At 44.2% G+C, this 20,838-nt stretch overlaps 1 protein-coding gene across 1 annotated transcript; it reads left to right on the forward strand.

The window, feature by feature from the left end:
- Positions 1-4,866: 4,866 nt before the first annotated feature.
- On the forward strand, positions 4,867-15,399 carry LOC143357863 (lysyl oxidase homolog 3A). The gene is made up of 8 exons (XM_076794508.1): positions 4,867-5,422; positions 7,369-7,515; positions 8,093-8,380; positions 9,580-9,786; positions 10,943-11,240; positions 12,991-13,119; positions 13,554-13,677; positions 15,127-15,399. The coding sequence occupies exons 1-8, from the start codon at positions 5,230-5,232 to the stop codon at positions 15,247-15,249; spliced, it is 1,509 nt and encodes a 502-aa protein (XP_076650623.1). The 5' UTR covers positions 4,867-5,229; the 3' UTR covers positions 15,250-15,399.
- Positions 15,400-20,838: the final 5,439 nt, after the last annotated feature.

The raw sequence follows: 20,838 nt of genomic DNA on the forward strand, positions 1-20,838 counted from the left end.
GTCTGATTCTATAGCGCAAGGGGTTAAGGAGGGATCCTGGTGTAGAAGATTTAAAAAATTGCTGCAATCAGGAATAGTACATTTACGAAATAGCTGTAGGTCCCCAAAAATTACGTTCCCCTAGGTTTTCTAAACAAGTAAACGCGTTTTTCTCGAAAATACTTTTTCAGAGTTGGCGGGCAAGATAACTAAAAGATTATAGCATCGATCGAGCTGAAATTTTACTGATATATAGTTTATTGTATTTTCTAGTAGACGTTAAACCATTTTTTGACGAGACAAGGGTACAAAAGCATGACACAGCGATAATGTTAAAGGAACGACAATTTAAGTGGTTCGGAAAGGGCCTCCAGACTGCATCAGGTCTAACGGCAGCCCCCGAGGATATTGTTTCCAAAAATACACCGCCCGCAGTTGTAAAATCAGCTGTGCGCGAGTTTCCGCGAATCCGAGCAGTGATTTGCTTGTCGGACAGGCTGTATAATGTTGTCGGACATTAGTGCCGATGCAGGTGTGCAGCTCGTTCGAGCGATTCCGCGGAAATTTCGCGAGTCACTGCAATTTACTGGTAGCCCCCTTCGCGGCGCGTTTTCCGCGTGCACGTGCACGTGTTGCATTGTGTCGGCGTTCGTCAAAGGAATCCGTGATACCCTAGTTTCAGAATCGCTGACGTCCGATGATGCTCGATGTTGTTCAACGACGTCCGATGACGTAGCAGTCATCCATCAAATTTTTCGGAGCCGGTTCGATTTTCCTTAGTTTATCCTCCATCTAAAATTTCCCCCTCCCGCGAATAAAAAAACAACGAACAAGTAATCCAAGAAGCGACGCGCACAACAATGCGTCCTGAGCATCAATCACGCGTGTCATTAATGGTCGCGGTTGCGGTTAGGAGGAATCGAGAACTATAATTCACCTGGAGCCCCGGCACTGTAGTCGCGATGTTGCATTACGCTTGCTCGGGCGAGCGAGACGATTTACGATGTCCATTGTCGCGGGTACAAAAAGGCGATCCATTTTTTCGGCGCGTGCGCGCGCGCGCCGTAATTTCGTAATATATCGCCGAAAAACAAGCAGCTTCTTCCGGCTCGCAAACGCCCGTCCATTATGGAGATCCGCTCGCGATTCCAAAAATCGCCCGGGAACACCGTAAACACGATCGACCGGGTTCCCTTCCTGCCGGCGCTGGTAACTTTCGAAACGAATTATGTAACGCAAACAAATAACCCCGGTTAATCGATAATTTAATGTTGCCCGGGCTTGTTTACCATCCCCGAGCTAGCTTGTTCGCTCTATTTGCGTTCTTTCGCTGGGAAATGTATCGGAACTATGATTATACCGTAATTGAGGAATAGATTGGCAAGTTCGGTGACAGAATGGAGTCCTAATTGATCTTTATTCACTGCTGCTGATGCTTTCCGTTTCTAAGGACTTAATTTTCAATGTTCCTTAACGCTCGTGCTTTCCAATAAAATAATAATAAACAATTACAGCACGTCGCAGTAATATCATAAAATTCTGCACAGCATTACACAAATAATAAAATATAAAGTATATATTCACTCTTCCAAGAAATTGTTGTTTGAATCTTTATTCTTTTCTCGAAAATGGCTGGTGGACAGGTACAGATATTATGTCGGAAATAAATATCAAGTTGAACAACGGAGGGACAATTACCGTCGACTAATTCGGGAAATAAATTACCGTCGATTTAATTGTTGATGGGGCGAGGCGAATTTTTTTGCCCGCCTCGTTGAACGCGGGATTAAAGGAGTTCCCTCTTCATCCCTCCAACCCCTGGCATGGTTCATATCAGAAGTATGTCAAGAATTTCACCGTGGGCCGTTTTCACTAATAGCTCACGATAATTGGTTCGCCGCGTTCGTTGCGGTTACGCCACGAAACGAACCGTGTCAAAAGCGGCCTGTTACTTGAATTATAAGATTTTTTGCCGCGTCCTCGTCCGGCTGACGGCGATGAGGTCATGATCAAGCGGAGAGAACGGCTGAAAAGTTCTGCAGAGGCGTGCGTGGCTCTCGCTCCGGGTGTATCTACGAAATTCCCTGCCTCTAGTTCCTTAAATAATTCACGTTCCCATTCGCGCGAAACGCGACGAATTTTCGCGTTTATTACGCGACACTGTCGTCTTTATTGTACGCGTGCACCGCGGCGTATCCTTTTTTTTTTCGCGAGCTCGAGATACAGTAGCGTCTTCAATTTGCATAGTTTGGGAACCCGAAGTGAAATTCATGCTTCGCAGTGTTTCTCTTCGCGGAATCGATTCGAGCTCGACAATGTACGAGAACAGATATAGCGAGCAAAAACGGGATAGTTCGTCGAACACCGACGCGTTCGAGGTTTGAAAATTTCAAATTTAGTCATTTTCATCTTACCTTCCCAAATGTCCTGGCATTGGACTGTTCAGATTCTGCCGATTAAAACGAGTCCAAACATGACGTGGATCGGTCCACTTTTATATACTCGGCAATCATACTATGTACATAATTATGTGATTTACAGTTTACGAAACCGGTCCGATTTACGTCGTGTTTGGACTCATTTTGATCGGAATAATCTCAACGATTCACTGGTACTGCGTTTGAAACGATGAAACAAAAATTGCTCAATTTGAAAGTTCCTTTATCGTATGATTAATTTTTACGAGTACGGAGGGGGTTAGGATTTTGTTGTTTTATAGTTGGAACGGAAAGAGGATATGAAGATGTTGTCAACAGTTTGGCGACGAATTCGACACGATGTCGTCGACGAACGAAAGGCAATTCGATCTGGAGAAAAAGATCCGTAGCTTCTAGAAAGCCACTGTGGCTTGTGGAACGTGGTTCTCGTTACTCGATACACCGGCTCGTATCATTCCTCATTGCACAATCGTCGAACCGATCATTTATGCTTTGACCGAAAGCTGCAGATACGCCAAACGAACTATCGCTCGCTGGTCACCTAAGTCCACCCGGTGAAAACAAACATAGGATCTCGGTTGTCGGCTGGATTATATGACCATACGTTCGGCTATCCATTGAGCACGGTAACTTCCACCAACTGAAGTAATAAAACTTCGAAACCCTTCAATGCTTCAACTATTTCATTGAACAGCTTAGGCATAGTTAGGAACCCAAAAAACTTCAGGATCAATCAATATTCCGACTAATTTCAGTTCATTATAAACACTCGGATTCTTTGTGTTCTCCCACATGACGTACTAAAATAACTTATGAAAAATAACTGATAGAATTTAGAAGAATAACCGATATTAAAAAGTTGAAACAATAACAGATAGAAGTCGAAGAAGAAGAAGAAGAAGAAAATCTTCACGAAGTCCTCAGGCGTATCGAGTAGCATGAAGGCTAGCAGATAGATAGAATTTTGAAGAATAACAGGTATCCAAGAAATTGAAACAATAACAGGAAGTCCAAGAAGTATGGTGATCTTCAGGAACGCCCCAGGCCGATCGAGGAAGGATCCGATTACAGTCAGGAATAACAGGTCTCTATGGCGAGCTTAGGTCAGCGTTTAAAAGGCGGAATTAGCTTGGATTAATAAGACTCCAGCAACGGGAGTGACAAAATAGGTCGTTGCCTAATGCTCTCGTGGGTTTCGATCAACGTTCTGCAGAGGTGTTTCGGATCGAGGAGATCAAATTATTCAACGAGAGACCCCCGGGCTGAATCAAAGTTCGCCGGTGCGATTGATCGAAATCCAACGATGGACGTTTGTCAATGCGGATTTAGCGCGACGAAACCGGGATCAACGTGGATAAAAATATTGTTGGCAGCGGTTGTTCGGAATTGATTGGAGAGAGCACGTGGCGCGAATTATACCTGGGATCGGCTTACGCGAGAGAACGGAATAAAAAACCCTATGGGTTCGATCAATCGGGGCTGTTAATTCAAACATTTTTGCAAAAAACAACAAAAGCTCTCCATTCCGGATCGCGGAAGATGAAAAACAGAAGATGGCGACTGAATGGTTCGGGTCATTTGCGATCGGATCGCTTGAGCATTGATATGAAAACAAGGAAGCCTCTGCGGATCCCGAAAAACCGATGATCGATGGCTCGACGATTAAATCCTCCGGTGATGGGTCTAAAAAAGAATCTCGGTGACAGGGCGACCATTCAGCCACGGAAGTCTGGTAATCTCGTTAGGGGACTCCATACATATAATCATGTCTCGACTGAAATGTCACTTACGTCCGGAACAGAGACTATTTCTGGTCTTGAGAATGATTTTGACGGCACCTGACATGAACATCGACACCAGCGGAACGGTTGAGTCGATACGAATTCATTGACAAAACTTTGTTCGTTTCGATTATTCTTTTATGACACTCTCACTAATATATTCGTGACATTTTTCTGCTTAAAACGATACCCGACACGGTACCGTTTCGATCATATCTACTCGTGTAATCAACGATATGGTGGGACCTCGATTATCCGAACTAGTCGAGTAAAATCTATTAGATTAAATCCTTACCGATTTGTGCAGCGAGTCACACGGTACATGGTTCGCTTCATATTGAACTGTGTACATTTGGACAATGAGGACTTCAGGAATTAAACGAGCAAATCTCCGTCGAATCGTATCATTTTTGATAAACAAAATAAAACAGACGTTGTCCTTGAAGTAGCATTGTCTCGCCGATACATCTGACCAAGCGGTGCTCCCCGTTGTAGTAGTGATTAATTGTTCACAAATACCGTGTAGATGAGTTTCAGATGCGTCGAGGTCTGACCGTAGTCCTCGGATGAGCCATCGTCATCTGGGATCCCGAGACGAAGAAGGAAGGGAGGCTAGAAAAAGCGATCCGCCATGTGCGTGGCGAGCATGAGCGAAGTTCCACAGTGTACGCACTGGAAGCGTGATATCTTGTCTTCGAACCAGGGCAAACGTATCTTGTTGCGTGATCGGCGTGTGCACGCACCAGTAGCTCGCGGATCGGTAAACGAAAGACACGTGTCGCGATTTGAATGCGCGGCGGCGCCGTCTGCGTCTCCTTCGACCGAAAGTGAAGAGAAGATCGACCACTTGTTGAGAAAGGATCGCCGGCTGGTTATTCGACGGCGGAAGGGTTTCCGTGAAAAATGAAGGGCTCCGAGAGATAGAACGATGATGAACGACCGGCCGCTCCGAGCGTAATCAGATCCCGTAATCCTTCTTACCGAGACGAAAGCCTTCCGCCATCGTGGCTTACGGCCGAATCAGATTCAAGATGAACTGGAGGACCGTTCTGCTCGGACTCTGCGTGTCGATGCTGCTCGACGCGTCCGCGAACGGCGACAGCACCTGGGACAAGGTGCGCGAGAAGAAGGCGAGGATCGTCAAGAAGCTCAAGAAGGACTTCCGGAAGCTGAAGAAACAGGAAGGCGCGGTGAAGCTCGTGGGCGGACAGCATGGCTACGAAGGTAAACGGAAATGGACCCGCGGAAACTTCTCGAAGAAGTTCGACCAACTTCTTATCGTAAACGCCGTTCGGTTTTTCCTGTTTTTCGAAAGGTTCCGTGTCGCGGATCCGACGGTTTCAACTCGACGGACAGAGTTGACGCACGAGATATCAAAGTATAAATTGCTTTTTTCGGATACAAACTTTCGAATCCGATGTTCAAGCCCCACAATTTATGCCGCCGACCACGGAGCTGTAAATTTTCCCTTCTATTTTCTGGCTCGATGGTCTGCGCGTCAAACTTGCACCCCGATGCATCTCCCGTATTTTCTGCTTTTTAACGTCGCTACGATTGTGCAATATTTCTCGACCTGGTCGTGTATGCTCGTCTTTAAAAACTGTCTCATCGACGCATTGAAAAATTGTATTTCCTTCTTGTTCAGACTGAAAATACCAAGCAGCTAAAACGTGGCGTTTCAAAATTTTTGAAAATATAAATCAAACCCACAGTGGAGAGTCCTTTCTTCTATACTTTTAGTAACAGATATTTTCTTTTTTCCTTATAATACTATTATACAACCGTCGCGAAACTACTACGAGATGCTAAGAAAGTATAAAATATCGAAAAGGAATTTTTTTACAAATTCTAAACACTTTGCACTTGCATTTTTATCTGGTTATTAGACACGCACGAATAAGCGAGTCGAATTAAACATCTGCGTTAGAGGTTCTGTAAAAATAAACATTGCGAATGATTTTGACGCAACCGTCTCCGGGTATGCGTGTCATCAAGTCCCGATGATAAACGAAGAATGACACGCGCGCCGCGTCAGTGCGCATAAATCATCCGGGCAGCGGAAAAAAAAGCTTTTCGCGGAACATTTGCAGCTGAACGCGGTGTAAGTTATGCAATGCCGATTAAAAAGGGGTCAACTCGAGGATGATTTATGTCAACGACTATGTGTCAGCGTAGTAAACGTCACGTAGCTCCGGAGAACCGCGACCGTCGGGTCACGGGACGAGTACGGTCACCGTCAAATTGGACCATAAAACAGGATAGAATCCGTCCCAGACGTTCGCATGTCAATTTTTATTGCCTTCCATTGGGTATATTACATTCCGGGAGGGCGTTCGTTCCTTCTTCTGTTTCGTGTTCCCGATCAATTTATCTACGAACAAAATGCTCCCACTTTTTTTTTTCATTAACGACAATTTATCCTACGAATCCTCGAATTCCGCGAATCTTTTAACCTCCGTCGTTGGGACTGGCTCTGTCATCACGGTTTAACTGGAATTGTCATTGATTTTATTTTAACACTACTAACATTATTCCATGGCAGAAATACCGGACAAGTCAAAATTACTTGCTCCTGATTTTCCCTGTCACAATGATTGAAACTATAAAAATGTTGCTTTACACACAAATTATAAAACATCTGGATACATCCACTCTTGATATCACTATAATATCGGTTGTGTGCAGTGCTTGGTAGTTCCAGTGTCGAGTTTTGTTTTTGTTCTTTATTTTTAGTACAAATATATACTAGAGTTTTAATTGAGTGTTACTACAGCTGTGTCATGATTAGACTCCTGATTTTACCGTGGAAGATTAAATTAGAAACAGTGAGATGATAGAAAGAATTGAAGAGTGTCCATTTGCCATTTCCCAAATGGTAAAATGATGCTCATTACCGTGGTTGTTTGGCAAGCAAAATAAAGGAAAATGCTTGTGTGGTATGTACGAGATAGATTGCGCAGATGTCGCGAAAAACAGAGAATAAAACCGATGGTCCTCCCCCTCGAACGTTTATGGCGGCCATATTGTTTATCCATCCTGATCAGGAGACCGAAATGGCGGCAGCCGCGCAGGATTGAACCCGAGTAATTTCCGTGACGGTCCATAAAGTTTACTGCGGGCTCCGACGGAACCGGAAAACTGTGAGCTAATCATTCGATTGGTGAGCGCAGGAAACGTGGAAATACTTCACGACGGGAAATGGGGCAGCGTGTGCGACGACGAATGGGATTACTTGGAGGCCGCTGTGGTTTGCAGGCAATTAGGCTTCGACGGTGCAATTAAACCGACGGTGAACGGTCACTTTGGCCAGGCCAGAAGTGAGATAATATTGTCTCTTCATTGTAGCCAATACTTCCTCCATCCATCCTTGCGCTCAACCTTGAGCCTAACACCGTCGAACCATCCGTTCTCTATTTTACGATTAACACTAGATTTACGAGACCCGTCGAACTGACGAAAATTTAAAATTTACAATTATTAAGAGTGCAAGGACGCACTTGTGAAGAACTGTTCAATAAATTCGTTTCTTTGAGCACTGCAATAAAAATGGCTGAAAATCTAAATAACTTTCCAACGCAACGTAGTTAAAATTACGGGAACTCTTCCGTGGGAAATTGTTAAATTGAATTGAAGCACAGTGTGTGTTTCAGTGTTAATGCTTGCAATGGTTTACTTATTTTTACGCACACGTTGAATTGAACAACTTCTATCATTGCATACGGTGAGTTTTGTCACCGACTGAAAATATTCGAGAGCACGAAAAATAAAATAATCTGCAAAACTTGAGCAGTTGTTCTGGATCGAACCTTGAAGAAGGATCTCCGAAGGGGTTGGAAATGGGTTTATGGTGGGGCGGGGGGTTGTGGGACTAAGAATCTGTCGGAAACGTTCCAGGAAGGTATTGGATGGACAACGTGTACTGCGATGGAAGCGAGGACGAGCTCTCAAAATGCCGGTTCGACGGATGGGCCACTTCCGATTGCGAGAGCAGCGAGGCGGCCGGTGTAATTTGCGCCCGCGAAGACCAGGACGAGGCGGGGGAGACGACGGCCAAGAAGAAGCCCAAAAGGAAGCCGGAGAAGTCGAGAATCAAGGATATCCATCAGCAGGGAGTGGCGATAAGGCTGGCCGGTGGACGGATACACGCCGAAGGCAGAGTCGAGGTCAAGCTAGGAAACTCAGGTATAGTGTACGCGTCAGGGACGTCCGACAAGGCTGTGCCATTTTTGGCGTAGCTACTAGCGAAACTTGACGTACCTTCGGGGAGCGTCAAGGTGGTCTGTGAATGGAAGGCTACGCTCGCATTTGCGTGCCTCCTTACCGTTACTCGTCATTTTGTCCAGGTGGTAATGAGATTCTCCTTTGGTCCCGTTTTTAACTTTACACTGGCCTTTTTTTCTCGAATTTTCTTTTCAACTCGAATGTTCCCGGAGGACATGGAGAAAATAGTGAAGGTTCTGGTACACACCTAGAATTTTCGTTTCTCAATTAAATTTTTGATTCTCCAGTGGACCTTCAATTTTTGGTTCTTCGATGAGAATTTGTAACAATAAAAATTCATATTAAATCTCCTCTTTTTCTTCAACGTCGCGTCGACATTTTTTTCTACTACAAATATTATATATTATACTACAGATTATACTACAAAAGAAGATTTTGAAGTTAAGGTACGGCATAATTAATGCCCAGAAGTTCCTATGGACGTTCAATAATAGTGCCCATTCAGATTTGTTATTATTTGAAAAATATTCTAGCAAAATGAGGTGTATTTTCAGATGATTTTGCATCGGTCTGCGAAAGTTTGAAGTCTTTCGCTAAGGCGAGTTCAAAGTTGGACGTCTCTGGTCCACGTGTGGCAAAACGATGACGACTCTCTTGGTCCCGGGGCCAATGAGAGGCTGCATCGTTCGAAGAGCCAGAGGATCCGCTTAATCGACCGCCTCGTGGTATCTATTAGGCGCAATGGGCATCTCTGGTGACCCTGAAATACGTGCTCTTGCATTCTTCAAGATAATGGAACACTCGACATGCTTGCAACGAAGTCAAAGTAGTTCGGTTAATCGCGCGGAAATTGAAGCGATTAAATTTATTGCAACCGGTGGTCGGTTCACAGTTTTCTTGCCTTTAAAATATTTTGCCACCCGTTTAAACCAAAACTGTGCAATAAATTCTTTTCAATGCCTCGCCTTTTCCTCGTCGAAAATTCGCCACTTCAGGCGCTCATCTTGCTAGCGAATCCGCCAGTGACGGACGTCTTTGAAACAAAAGCAAAGCAGACAGAATTAGCGAGGTAGCTGGACGCAGCGCGTCGAAGGGTTTGACGGCGTGTCGATTTGGGCGCGGGCGCATATAATGCAGGCCCCGGTGCAATTTTGTTTTAGATTGGGGTGTCGTCTGCGGTGACGGCTGGTCTCTGTTCGAGGCGGCGGTGGTTTGCCGGCAATTGGGTCTCGGTTACGCCTCCGACGCCGTTCAGACCAACTTTTTCGGCGGCGAGAGGGTCCCGATGATCGTCAGCGGGGTGCAGTGTCGCGGGGACGAGAACAGTCTCACCGAGTGTCTGCACGACAAGGTTGTCGACTGTCCAGGTAAAGCAGAAGCCGTCAAAACATTGCCGGAACTGACACAATCTTTAGACCTGCCCAGCGAACGAACATAATTCGCACTGAACGAACAAACAACATTTCTGATGTCCCCTTCATATTGCAATTTATTCAGCAATTCTATCGCACGTTCACAGACGTCTCCGTAAAGAGACTTTCTCTTTCGAGCAACATCAATGTTACAGTTGCGAAAAAGTCTCGCTGTTCGAGGGTTAAATATTCTTTTAAAAATTCCTCGCCGACAAATTTTCAGTAGATCGAGGAATGTCCGAGAGCGTGCTGTAAACTCTTTGTTCCTGCGACAGATTTTTCCCAAGTGTGCACACACCTTTCGAGTCTCCGCTCCGCAAAGCTGGCGCAACACTTGTCTCCGAGAGCTTTCGATATTGTTCGACGAATCCGCTTCTGCATATTTAAAACAGAAACCTCTCGGTATCATTGGATCAAGCCGCCGGTAAACTGGAGTTATTGAATTATGTCGCGGCTTGACGCGGCCGTTGTCAATTGCGGATCCGGCTTTAGAGACACCACTCGACGGTTTCGTAATGAGACGTATATGATGAATGTGATACGGTAGCTGTGTGTGTTTGCGTGCGTGCGCGCGTGTGTGGGATTCCTGGTTTCATTGAAAAGGAAAGGAATGTCAATTGGCCGACGAGACGGTGGAAGGGCTCGAGCATCCGGTGTTAAGTGGAATCGCCAGGTAACAGATTAAAGAATGGCAAGTGCCGCTCGGCGCAGTGGGTATAGGATCCGACCGAGGAATTCCCGGCCGAAGCGAACCCATTCTAGGATTCTTCCGGGCAGATTAGGGGCTTAATCATGCCCGTGAATGGGCGACTCGATTTACTTTAATTCCGAGAATGAACGGTGCACGGCTCTCCATTGTCCTGGTCGGCGAACAGCGTCGATACGCGAGCTACTCATTTCCCAAATCGATTTACACTCGGCTTACGTCAAAAGTGAAATGTATTGTCTTGTAAATGGACCGACTTGAATTGGAATAATTCAAAAACCAGTGAATGCCTCGGGAGAAACAACGGGTGCTGTTACGTTATGGAAATATATATTTTTATCGAAACTGAAGACCGAGCTTGAAACTTCACATTTTGTTTCTAGAGAGATTCGTCTCGTGTTGCAGGTAGCGTCGAAAACGTAGCGAGCGTGGTGTGTCATCGAGAAATGGCGGACCTGGTTTTCGATCACTTGGAACTGATGCGGACCGCTCATTTGGAGGACAGACAGCTCTATTGGTTGCAATGCGCTATGGAGGAGAATTGCGTGGCATCGCCGGCCTACAGGATACAAAGGGAGTCGGAAAACTGGCACCTGGAGACAAGGAGGCTGCTCCGATTCACAGCGAGGATCCTGAACGCCGGGACCGCGGACTTCCGGCCCTCTGTCCCGAAACACCTCTGGGAATGGCATATGTGTCACATGTGAGTGATAAGCGTTCCGCTCGCCGGAAACATCCCTGATAAAGCGCCGGTCAATTGCTTATCGGGCCGCCAACTTGGGCTCGCTGTTCCCCAACGGAATCCTACACGAAAAAATGGCCGAACCGTTATCTTGTTCGCTAACACTGTAAAAGTGATTTTCTTTCGCCCCACGGTAACGTTGTGTGACCAAACTGTAGCTGTTAGATAACGTTTAGCGAGTGGCAAACATTTGATTTCGTTGCTAGAGGATTTTTATACAGTTTTGTCTGCTTGATTCTTTGTGTAACGAGAGGTGCCATTTTTAATATTCTATTGGCGTCTGTGTCCTGTGTTGTGTCATTTTCATATTTTTGTTGACGTCTGTATCCTGGAGATTGCTTAACAAACGTTCAAGTTAAAGAAAATACTTTTGCCGTCTTTTTACCGTTATTAAAGAGCAAATCCGTACTGTTGGGCCATTTTTATATTTTATTGGCATCTGTATCCAGAAGATTGTTGGACTATATATGTTGCCTGAGAAATTATGCGTCTAACTTTTCACGTTTCGTTGGATTGAATTTGCAATCTGGTGAAAGGATTGGTGTTGCTAAAAGAAACATCTTAGGAACAAGCAACCACAAGAGCCGCTGACAAATGCGACGATATCAATATCAACCCTGTTTCCGCCTTGCCAGGGAAATTGGACAGGCAAACTTTAAACGTGTCTCGGTTTTCCCCATTTTCTCACGCCACTGGCAAGGGTGTTGCTAGACGTTTTATACAACTATTAGTGTGTCGAGGGGGAGAAAAGTAATATAGGTCCAGTGGCGTTTGCGGTTTCCAACTTTTTCGCTGCAACGTGGTTCCATTTTTATCGACACCGGCGAATTTCTATTTTCTCTTATATTCGGAGGCGACCGCATTGAACGGAAGCAACATTCTGTGGCTCTCTGACATTTCGTATCGTCGAAAACGACGCGCCAATAAATTCGCTGTTCCATTCAAAATTACTCTTCAATATTAATAAAAATATTTACTATTAATACTCGCAATTCTTTATGAAATTTTTACTAATACATTCGCGAGAATTTCCATCTGGATTACGGTTGCTTGTTTACTCCACGATACAGTAAGACCTCGATTATCCGAACTCGGTTGCTTCAAGCATGGATTAAATCCTCACTGATGTGTACAACTAATCGTGTTTTGTATATGTATCGTTTCATATTGAACCGAGTGCATGCGAATGCTGAAGAGTTAAGATGTCATTAGTTCGGATAATCGAGGTTCTACTAAATCGCGTATTAAACGAGTAAATAAATTCCGATTTAAATCGCGTTTGAACTCGTTTTGACCAGAAAAATGTCGAACAATTCACAAAAGAATAGTTAAAAACAAAAACGTTTGAAAACAAGTTTAAAAACCAAAGTACATGTTGTCCCTTCTTTTTTCTTCTTCTTCTCCTGAAGGAGTATATTGAGCATATCGAGTGTAGTATATTGAGGCTTTACCGTACTTCGAGGACACCGGGTAGGGTCTAATAGGCGTTCCCCCGGTTGTCCAAGGTAAAATATATTAGAATCGCGAAAGGTACGCCTCGAACCTCCCCCTTTTCGCATCCTTATCTGCTGCCTGGGGATCGGATCTTTAATCATGAATAGAAGAGAGCCCCGTAGTCTGGCTTCCAATCGTCGCGACGCCGGCGTCGAGATTACTCGAGGCGGGAACGGGCTACGATCATTAATTCCGCATTACGGCTTGTTAACGACAGGCATTACCACTCGATGGAGGTGTTCGCCACATTCGACGTGTTCGACGGGAACGGGACCAGGCTCGCCGAGGGCCACAAAGCGTCTTTCTGCCTCGAGGACAATCAGTGCATGCCGGGCGTGGAGCCGAGGTAAAACAACCGATCCGAACATGCGGATGGGATCATGCTCGATGTGTACTTACGGGTACGGGTGTGAACTTCGATAACAGGGCTGCGTTTCACGAGCTTCGGGGAGAAAATTATATTTCTTTAAAAATCAATATATACGTATTATTCTATAACGCTTGATTAGTGTTTGCTGAAAAGTTGGAAGACCGTGGCATTTTTCTGTAACCATGGAAGTCATTTTAGATATTTGGGACATGTATCGAGTAAAGATTGTATAGTTAAATTTGAACCTACTGTCGCTGTGCTTGATTCCATCGGTGATCGTTATCGGAAGAAATCGGTTTTTTCGCGTAGCCCAGCCCGCCGAAGTCCCGTCATCGAGATTTTTCGAGCGTGGACACGGCGACCCGTCTAATTGGCCGGCCAATTAAACGAGCCACGGTCCGCGATTTCAGGTACAAATGCGCCAATTACGGTGACCAAGGAATTTCAGTAAACTGCAGCGACGTGTACAAGCACAATATCGATTGCCAGTGGGTGGACATATCGGAGCTCCAGCCCGGACAGTATACATTTAAGGTACGGGTCTTCTGGCGTTGCCTTGATTGTCTCCCGGAGCATGTTTGTGCGTTCCGAAACGGTGGTTTCGTTCCTTGATAGGCAGATTCTGGGTTTTATGCTTTCACTATCGTCCGGAGTACGATTTTTTAAAAGTCAATGTTGAGCGAAAGAGTCCCCTTTGTCAGTATTTTCGATTCGGCATTTCCTGGGAGATTTTTTATTGGATTATCAACTTTATGGTATATCGGAAGGAAGATTAAAAGTATTCTTTCAAATGATGGTCACTAGAATGCGGATCTTTAGGAAAAATAAAAATTTCTTTCTTTATTAACTGTAGTAGCTAGGAAGTAACATATCGATCTTTTTACTGTTTCAAATTACAGTATTATTAGAATCGAACTCGAGCTGAGTCGTTTGCTTCAAGCTAAAGGCCATTTACGTGCCATTTTTAGTAAAAGTGAGAAAAGGTCGCTCGATATTTATTCAGTCAATTTCTGTTGAATATGAAAATAACTAGAAAGGTTACTAGCATGATTTTATGGTTGTCCGGCTCTGACGAAAAATCTGCATTTTACTAGTGACCTCTATCTTCGAGCAGAAATGTTTATTCAATTTATCCGTGCATGGCTTTATTGGAAAACCATTCAAACACAATTTTAAATCGACAATCAATTCATCGAACGCATTCTAAAGGAAATGGAATTAGATTCGACTGGAATTTTGCAAATAACATGGGTTCTTTAACAATTTCATGTTGAATATGATTATTGATACTGCTTAAATTCCTCACACTAGAACAAACAATATTATACCATCTAATAATGGATAAAATCGATCTCCTCCAGTTCTCATCTTTGTTTCAATAAAGAACAAGTGTAACTCTTAATAAATCATTTGTTTGGATAAATAAAAAATAACCAACATTTTCTTTATCAATTTCTCGAGTGCACGTACACACTCTGCCATCGAATAACTTCCAAACCAGACATGAAAAAGGAATCTTCACAATCTGCACAATTGGGTCTCCAAAACTCCGTTCAAGACTCATTGTTTTGATCTAAGAGCAATCCATTCGCAAAGTTTCGCGAAAATCGGAGCGTACGTAGGTTTCCAGAAGAGGAGTCATTATTGCAGAAAATCAATACGGAGTAATTGCTATAGTCCCACTCATTCCGATCGCCGATCTCGGTACAATAACGCCAAAAGGAGAAAACGAGCACGACTCGCTCCGATTGCATAACGGAAAAACATTAAACGGTAAAGGGAACGGTTAATCGGATGTACGGATCGGTCTCCGGAGGATGACGTTAATAGGAACGCGTCGGATAAGAGCCGGTTCCATACTGCACGCGAATAAATGGCCCCGGTCCATAAAACTGAATCAGAGAGAGGGAGCGCGAGAGAGAAGCCGAGCAATCGCGATGCCATAGGAGGGTAACGATAATCGAACGATATTTACGTTTTCAGGTCGCGGTGAATCCGGAGTTCAAAGTGGGCGAGATGTCGTTCGACAATAACGCGGCGATTTGTCGCCTACTCTACACGGGAGTCTTTGCTACTGTGCACGGTTGCGTCATGGGCAGGCCTTGACACGGAGGACCATTATGCGATGATAACGTCGTCGTCAGTCGATGACGAGGTCGAACCAGAAGAAAGAATCGAAACTGATACGATAACGGACCGTTGTCAACCTCCTCGAACGCGATCAGCTTGTTCTTGCTCGCGGTCGTCGACAATAAACTCGCCATCTGAGCAATCCGTGCTCTTCTTTCGCGCCATTCCATCCCAATAACCGCCATCTTGTAACGCAGGATTCTTTAGATTCTAGTTCAATAATTTAGTCCTTTACTTCGTTTTCCAGTTCGTTAATCGTTTTCACTATACTGTTCCCAGTGAGGCACAACCGAAAATTATAATATTAAGTATGAAGTTATTATATCAAGTTATTTCACTTTTATACAGCCAATATAGCTATTTCACTCGGCTTGTTTCACTCTTGTCTCGGTTCAAAGGAAATTAATGAAATATTTATTAGACTCTGTTCTCCATCGCGAGTCTGACTGGATAACGAAGGGCAAGGGGTTAATTATGTCACTATTTCTTTTGGGATATACAATTTTCATTTGAGGAGACCGTCGTAAGAAGCGTGGCGAGACAGGGGATTATTAATTCGTGCGGATTTAGAAATAGAAAATCAGAGAAGAGCTCTCTGTGTACACTGGCACGTGGTTCCCTCTAGAATTCATCGACTTCTCTCTCTCTCTCTCTCTCTCTCTCTCTCTCTCTCTCTCTCTCCCTCTCTCTATCCTAACCGTTTTATTGCCGCATTAACTGCGAGGACCTAGAGGCCTGAAAAAGTGTCGCGGTTCCGGTAAGTAGCGTGGTTTACTTACTCGTTGATTACTCACGCGATACGAGAGTTAAGGAGTTAATGCACCGAGCCCGCTCGAAACGAAGTACAACGTCCTCAGAACCCCATTTGGCAAAATTAACTCGCACAAGATACCTAATAATAATTTACGACTTTTTAAAGGCTTTTTCCGTCTTAATGTATTCAACATGATCGCTAGATAGCTTTTTACAGTGATCCTCTCGCTCGTTTACAAATCTTGCAATTTGTTAATTCAACTGAGACGTTTCTCACAGGAAAAGTTGTTTTCGTTCGAACAGTTTTATCTCTGCTATTGCTAACATGTTACTCAACTCTTAAAATATATTCTTACTAGTCATTCAGAAGCGGCATCGAGTCTCACAAACAGCGTTAAACAATTTTAATAAGTCGTTCGGTTTCGGCGCAGCCGTTGATATCAGTCATCGCAATTTGACGGTCAATCTTTCACCCATTTTTCATCTAATTTCACTCCCGCATTCACCTCGCCCCTCCAAGGGAGTGCTTCATTCATCTTCCGCGTGCATTCTCAATCTTCTTGACTGATTAATGCCACAATGTTTCATCGCGCTCCAGTGACTCGTGGAATGTGTTATACATTATCGCTCAAAAATGTTTCATCGCTTACGCTAGCAACCATCCGGGCACAAACATTATTCAAAACACCAGAGTTTATCGTTTTACAATATTTACCGTGTTCTGCGTGTTACGCGCGTTTCCATCGATCATACGATACATCAAGTGTCCATCCTCTTAATTATAAGAGCAAAGCAAAGATTTTGCATGCACATTTTCAATGCAATCATCACTAAACAATTAAAGTACATTTTTCAACACTTTTGGCTCATTCGATTGTTAATTGCATATCCTTCTAGCACACAACATCTTCGATAATGCAATATAAAAGGTTGAAAATTAATTTCTAAACCTCTTTCATTCCTACATTTATTAAAAATTATTCCTGCACTCTGGCCGCTGGCACGGGCATGAATTTGTTTAAATTTGCTTCGAAACTTGCTGGAAGCAAGCACCATCCACGAAACCGAATCAGGTTTCGTCCCTCGGAAGGCAACGAAGCGTCCAATCGTTTCCGAAGAGTAACAAAGGGAGTCTGAAATGAATTTCCCGGTATCGATAGTTTGTTTCAGGGATAATGTCGAAGACTATGGTCTTTATCCGTTGTGTCGAAGCTGCATTACCCTCGAAGGTGTTATAGATCGGCGCCTTAACCGCGCAACCAGTCGGACAGATCGAAGCCGTTCCAGGACGACCTCCTCGCGTCTGATGCTCGCCGCGCACGGAATCTCAAGTTTTGGAGTCTAGGACCGAATTTATAGACGTCGGACCTCGCGCGCTATCCTCATAGTTTGTTCTAGATTTTAAACCGCGACTACGCTAATAAATGAACAATTCAGGAGAGAGAGAGAGAGAGGGTTACCCGTTGTCTACCGCATTGCTCCCGGTCTAGTCGATACTCGGTGTCCTGGAAATACTCGATCGGCTCGACCTCCTGCTGGACACCTGATAGACATAATTCCCAACGAGAATCAGAAAGATCTAAATTTCTCATTCCTTTCAACCACGAACGTTTTCCAATTTCCTTTTTTGTTTAAGGATAAGGGGTGTAATGAACGAGAAAGAGCAGGTAGAATTAGTGGAACGTTTCCTAAGTAACAAATGTGTAATTGATTTATTTAGAGCTAAAAGAATTGGAGAGAGTTGTGCGCAAAGTCCTGTTTCGTTGAAAATAAATAATTTGTTTTAATAAATTCTAAAGTATTTATTCCACTCTAATGAAAGCTATATATTCCATTCTATTTTTCAGTTTTTAATCGAGCTACACTCCTATTGAATATTTTTTACCTGGATTCGAAGTACGAGATGTAATGAAATTGTTGAAATTAATTTCAAAGAAATTATATAATGTGTTAATAAATTATATTAAGAACAGTCCAGAAAAATTGTTCTTATTTTCCCTGCAGTTTACTAATTACTAAATAAGATGGTGCGGAAATTCGGAAGTTTCAATCGGCCTACTTTTTTTTTATTGTTTGAACGAAGACACTGTCATGTTCGATCATGATTGGCTATAATCTGATGATTAGAAGCGGCCGAGAATCGGTCGCCTCACCTACTTTTTTCGCAGCGGGGCCTTGGCTGTCAATTAACTCGGTCGCTTAAATTAATTCTATAACAAAAGTTGAACAACGTGTGCCTTCGTGTTGAATCAATATTCACGTGCAAAATCGAACGGATACTATGTATATGTATAGATTACACATATTTTAGTAACCTCAGATGTAATAGTAGCCCCGATACATTCGAATGTTCATTTACCTTTCATTAGCTTAATGTACCAGGCAGCGTGCTAGCCCATTTTTCTCGGCCACGTAAAATATTTCATGCCATAATTTTGCCCGTTAATTAGTTCATCAGGCGATGTCGTTGTTCCGAAATCGAGCCGGTCGCAATTAATACATCATTTTCATTCCGACAAAGCCATTAAATCTGCTCGGATATATTGTTATACCGTGGATTTAAATTTTCCGAGCTTCTCCCGCGGTAATCGAGACTAATTGATACCCTGATCATTTCAATTATTCCGACGATTGCCATAAAAAACGCCGAACCTCTAACGAATCGAAAAATTGATATTTTTAATTGAGCCGTTCATTGCCAAAAGCGGTGCAAGTCATTCATGACAAAAAATGGATGGGTGTAATTTCAAACAATAAACAGATTACGGGAATTGAAGAGTATCGATATACATTTCTTACAACTTCTTTTAGTGATCAACGATTTTCATCGTTAGAGAAATAAATTCCTACTTGGTTCCTATGTCTTGCAATTAGTACATTTCATTTTGCATAAGACCTGCTGTCTAATAATAACGGAAGGATGTTACCTTTGTCTTATACAAGCCACGCTACATCAGAATTGTTTCGTTAGACAAATATTGACTTACACCACTTTTGCATTGACCTCAATTATTTAACCATCAGTACTAATTGCGTTTCGCGTTGCCAGAGCACCTTTCGAATGCCATAAACGCCTCGAGTCGAAGGCGGAGTATACTGTTTCGGATATAAGGGATGAAAAGTACCCTCTGACGAGCGACTCCACGAAAGTTGATACTTTCAATTATTTATCCTCTGCCAATAATTGCGTTTCGCTTAGCCAGCGTACTCTTGAATGCCATAAACGGCTCACGTCGAAGGTGGGGGATACTGTTCCGGATCCGAGGGATGAATACTACCCTCTGACGAGCGACTCTAAGAAAGTAGATACTTTTAATTATTCATCCTCCGCCAATAATTGCGTTTCGCTTAGCCAGCTCACTCTTGAATGCCATAAACGCCTCGAGTCGAAGGTGGGGGCTACTGTTTCGGATTTAATCAAAAATTGATGCCTCTAATTATTCAACCATCTCCAACAATTGCATTTCGCTTTGCCAGCGCTGCGCTGAATGCCATAAACGCCTCGAGTCGAACGACGCTGTTCCTCGTCCAAGGGATGAACGTAACCTCCGACGAGCGACAATATCGAAAAATAGTGGAGCAACTCTTTCGGGAGGTTTTCACCTCAATGAACCGAAAAATAGCGTAGAGAGAGAGAGAAAGATAGAACCGATTGGCAAAGTACATCCATCGGGGTCCACGGGAAACGAGGAAAATTCCGAAAAAATTCTCCGGGGTCCTGGGAAGTTACTTTCTCAGCAAGAACCGGGAAGCGTCGTCCCCCATGGACGCTCGAGACCTCGATCGGGGAGGCAACAACGCGCGAATAACAAAAACGCGAGAAACGCTCGACGGAACACTTCAATTTCCCGTTCCGATCCATCGAACTGCCAAAAACGATTACCCCCCTCGCCGCGGAATGAAAACCGAAGGTCTTGGGGCGGCAGCCGGGGGGTCCGTCGTTGTCGTTCGCATCGATTTCAATGAAACGGAACGCCGACACAGATCCGGAACTGGGTTATCCTATCATTAGACGAAGAAAGAGCGAGAAATCGACGCGGGAATCGTCGCGGACTGTCGTGTCCGATCATCGGTGGGACGGTTCCGATGATCTATCGTGCGCTCGGACGCCTACGATCCTAAGACTTCTTTCGCATTGGCGATTTTTAATAGCCCGACACGTTGTTCGTGGCGACAATTCGTTCCGAACTGAAACCGACGGATATTTTCGAGAATTCTTACATTTTCAGTTTACGAACGTGTACTGTGCCCGCCGCGCAAGAAGTCCCGTGAAAGGAAAGCGGCGCTGATTGGTCAGAGTGGAAGGGACACGCCTCTAGCTGCTTTACTGGCTACAGTGGTTGCACGTACTATGTAGCATGTGACGTCAGAGCCTCAGCATTGGCCTACTGGAGCGTCAGCAGTGGGGATACATTACTCGTTCTTCATTTGTCAGTTTTTTAAAGCATTCTTGAAGACACTTATACTTCTCTTTTATGATCGCCCACTTTCTCGTAAAGAAAATTCATGTAAACAAATTCATTAAACTCGAAAAGAAGATGAAGAAGGAAGTCGGGGGTGTCGCGAAGAAGTCAAAGAAGAGCAGCCAGCACGCCGTCAAGAGACTAGCCCCCGGCTGTCAATTAGATCGCGTGTGCGCGCCGCTTAAATGGCTGCAGAACGCAACGTGACCGTACGCGTAATACGTTTAAAAAAGGGGGAGGGCCAGAACTATGGCTTCGAAGGTGGTCACTGTCGTGTGCAGTGTGTTGCCGCCAGCTGCTCCCTTCGCCCGCGGTCATGAAACTTTCATACCGCAGCACGCCGCGCCGA

Source organism: Halictus rubicundus, chromosome 10, assembly GCF_050948215.1.
Source record: "Halictus rubicundus isolate RS-2024b chromosome 10, iyHalRubi1_principal, whole genome shotgun sequence".
NCBI classification, from domain to species: domain Eukaryota; kingdom Metazoa; phylum Arthropoda; class Insecta; order Hymenoptera; family Halictidae; genus Halictus; species Halictus rubicundus.

What these genes read in the sequence shown, in the direction of transcription:
- LOC143357863 (XM_076794508.1), top strand. Translation starts at nt 5,230, where the DNA reads ATGAACTGGAGGACCGTTCTGCTCGGACTCTGCGTGTCGATGCTGCTC. An exon ending in GAATGGCATATGTGTCACAT is followed by an intron (nt 11,241 to 12,990) that starts GTGAGTGATAAG and finishes TGTTAACGACAG; the next exon opens with GCATTACCACTCGATGGAGG. An exon ending in ATGCCGGGCGTGGAGCCGAG is followed by an intron (nt 13,120 to 13,553) that starts GTAAAACAACCG and finishes CCGCGATTTCAG; the next exon opens with GTACAAATGCGCCAATTACG.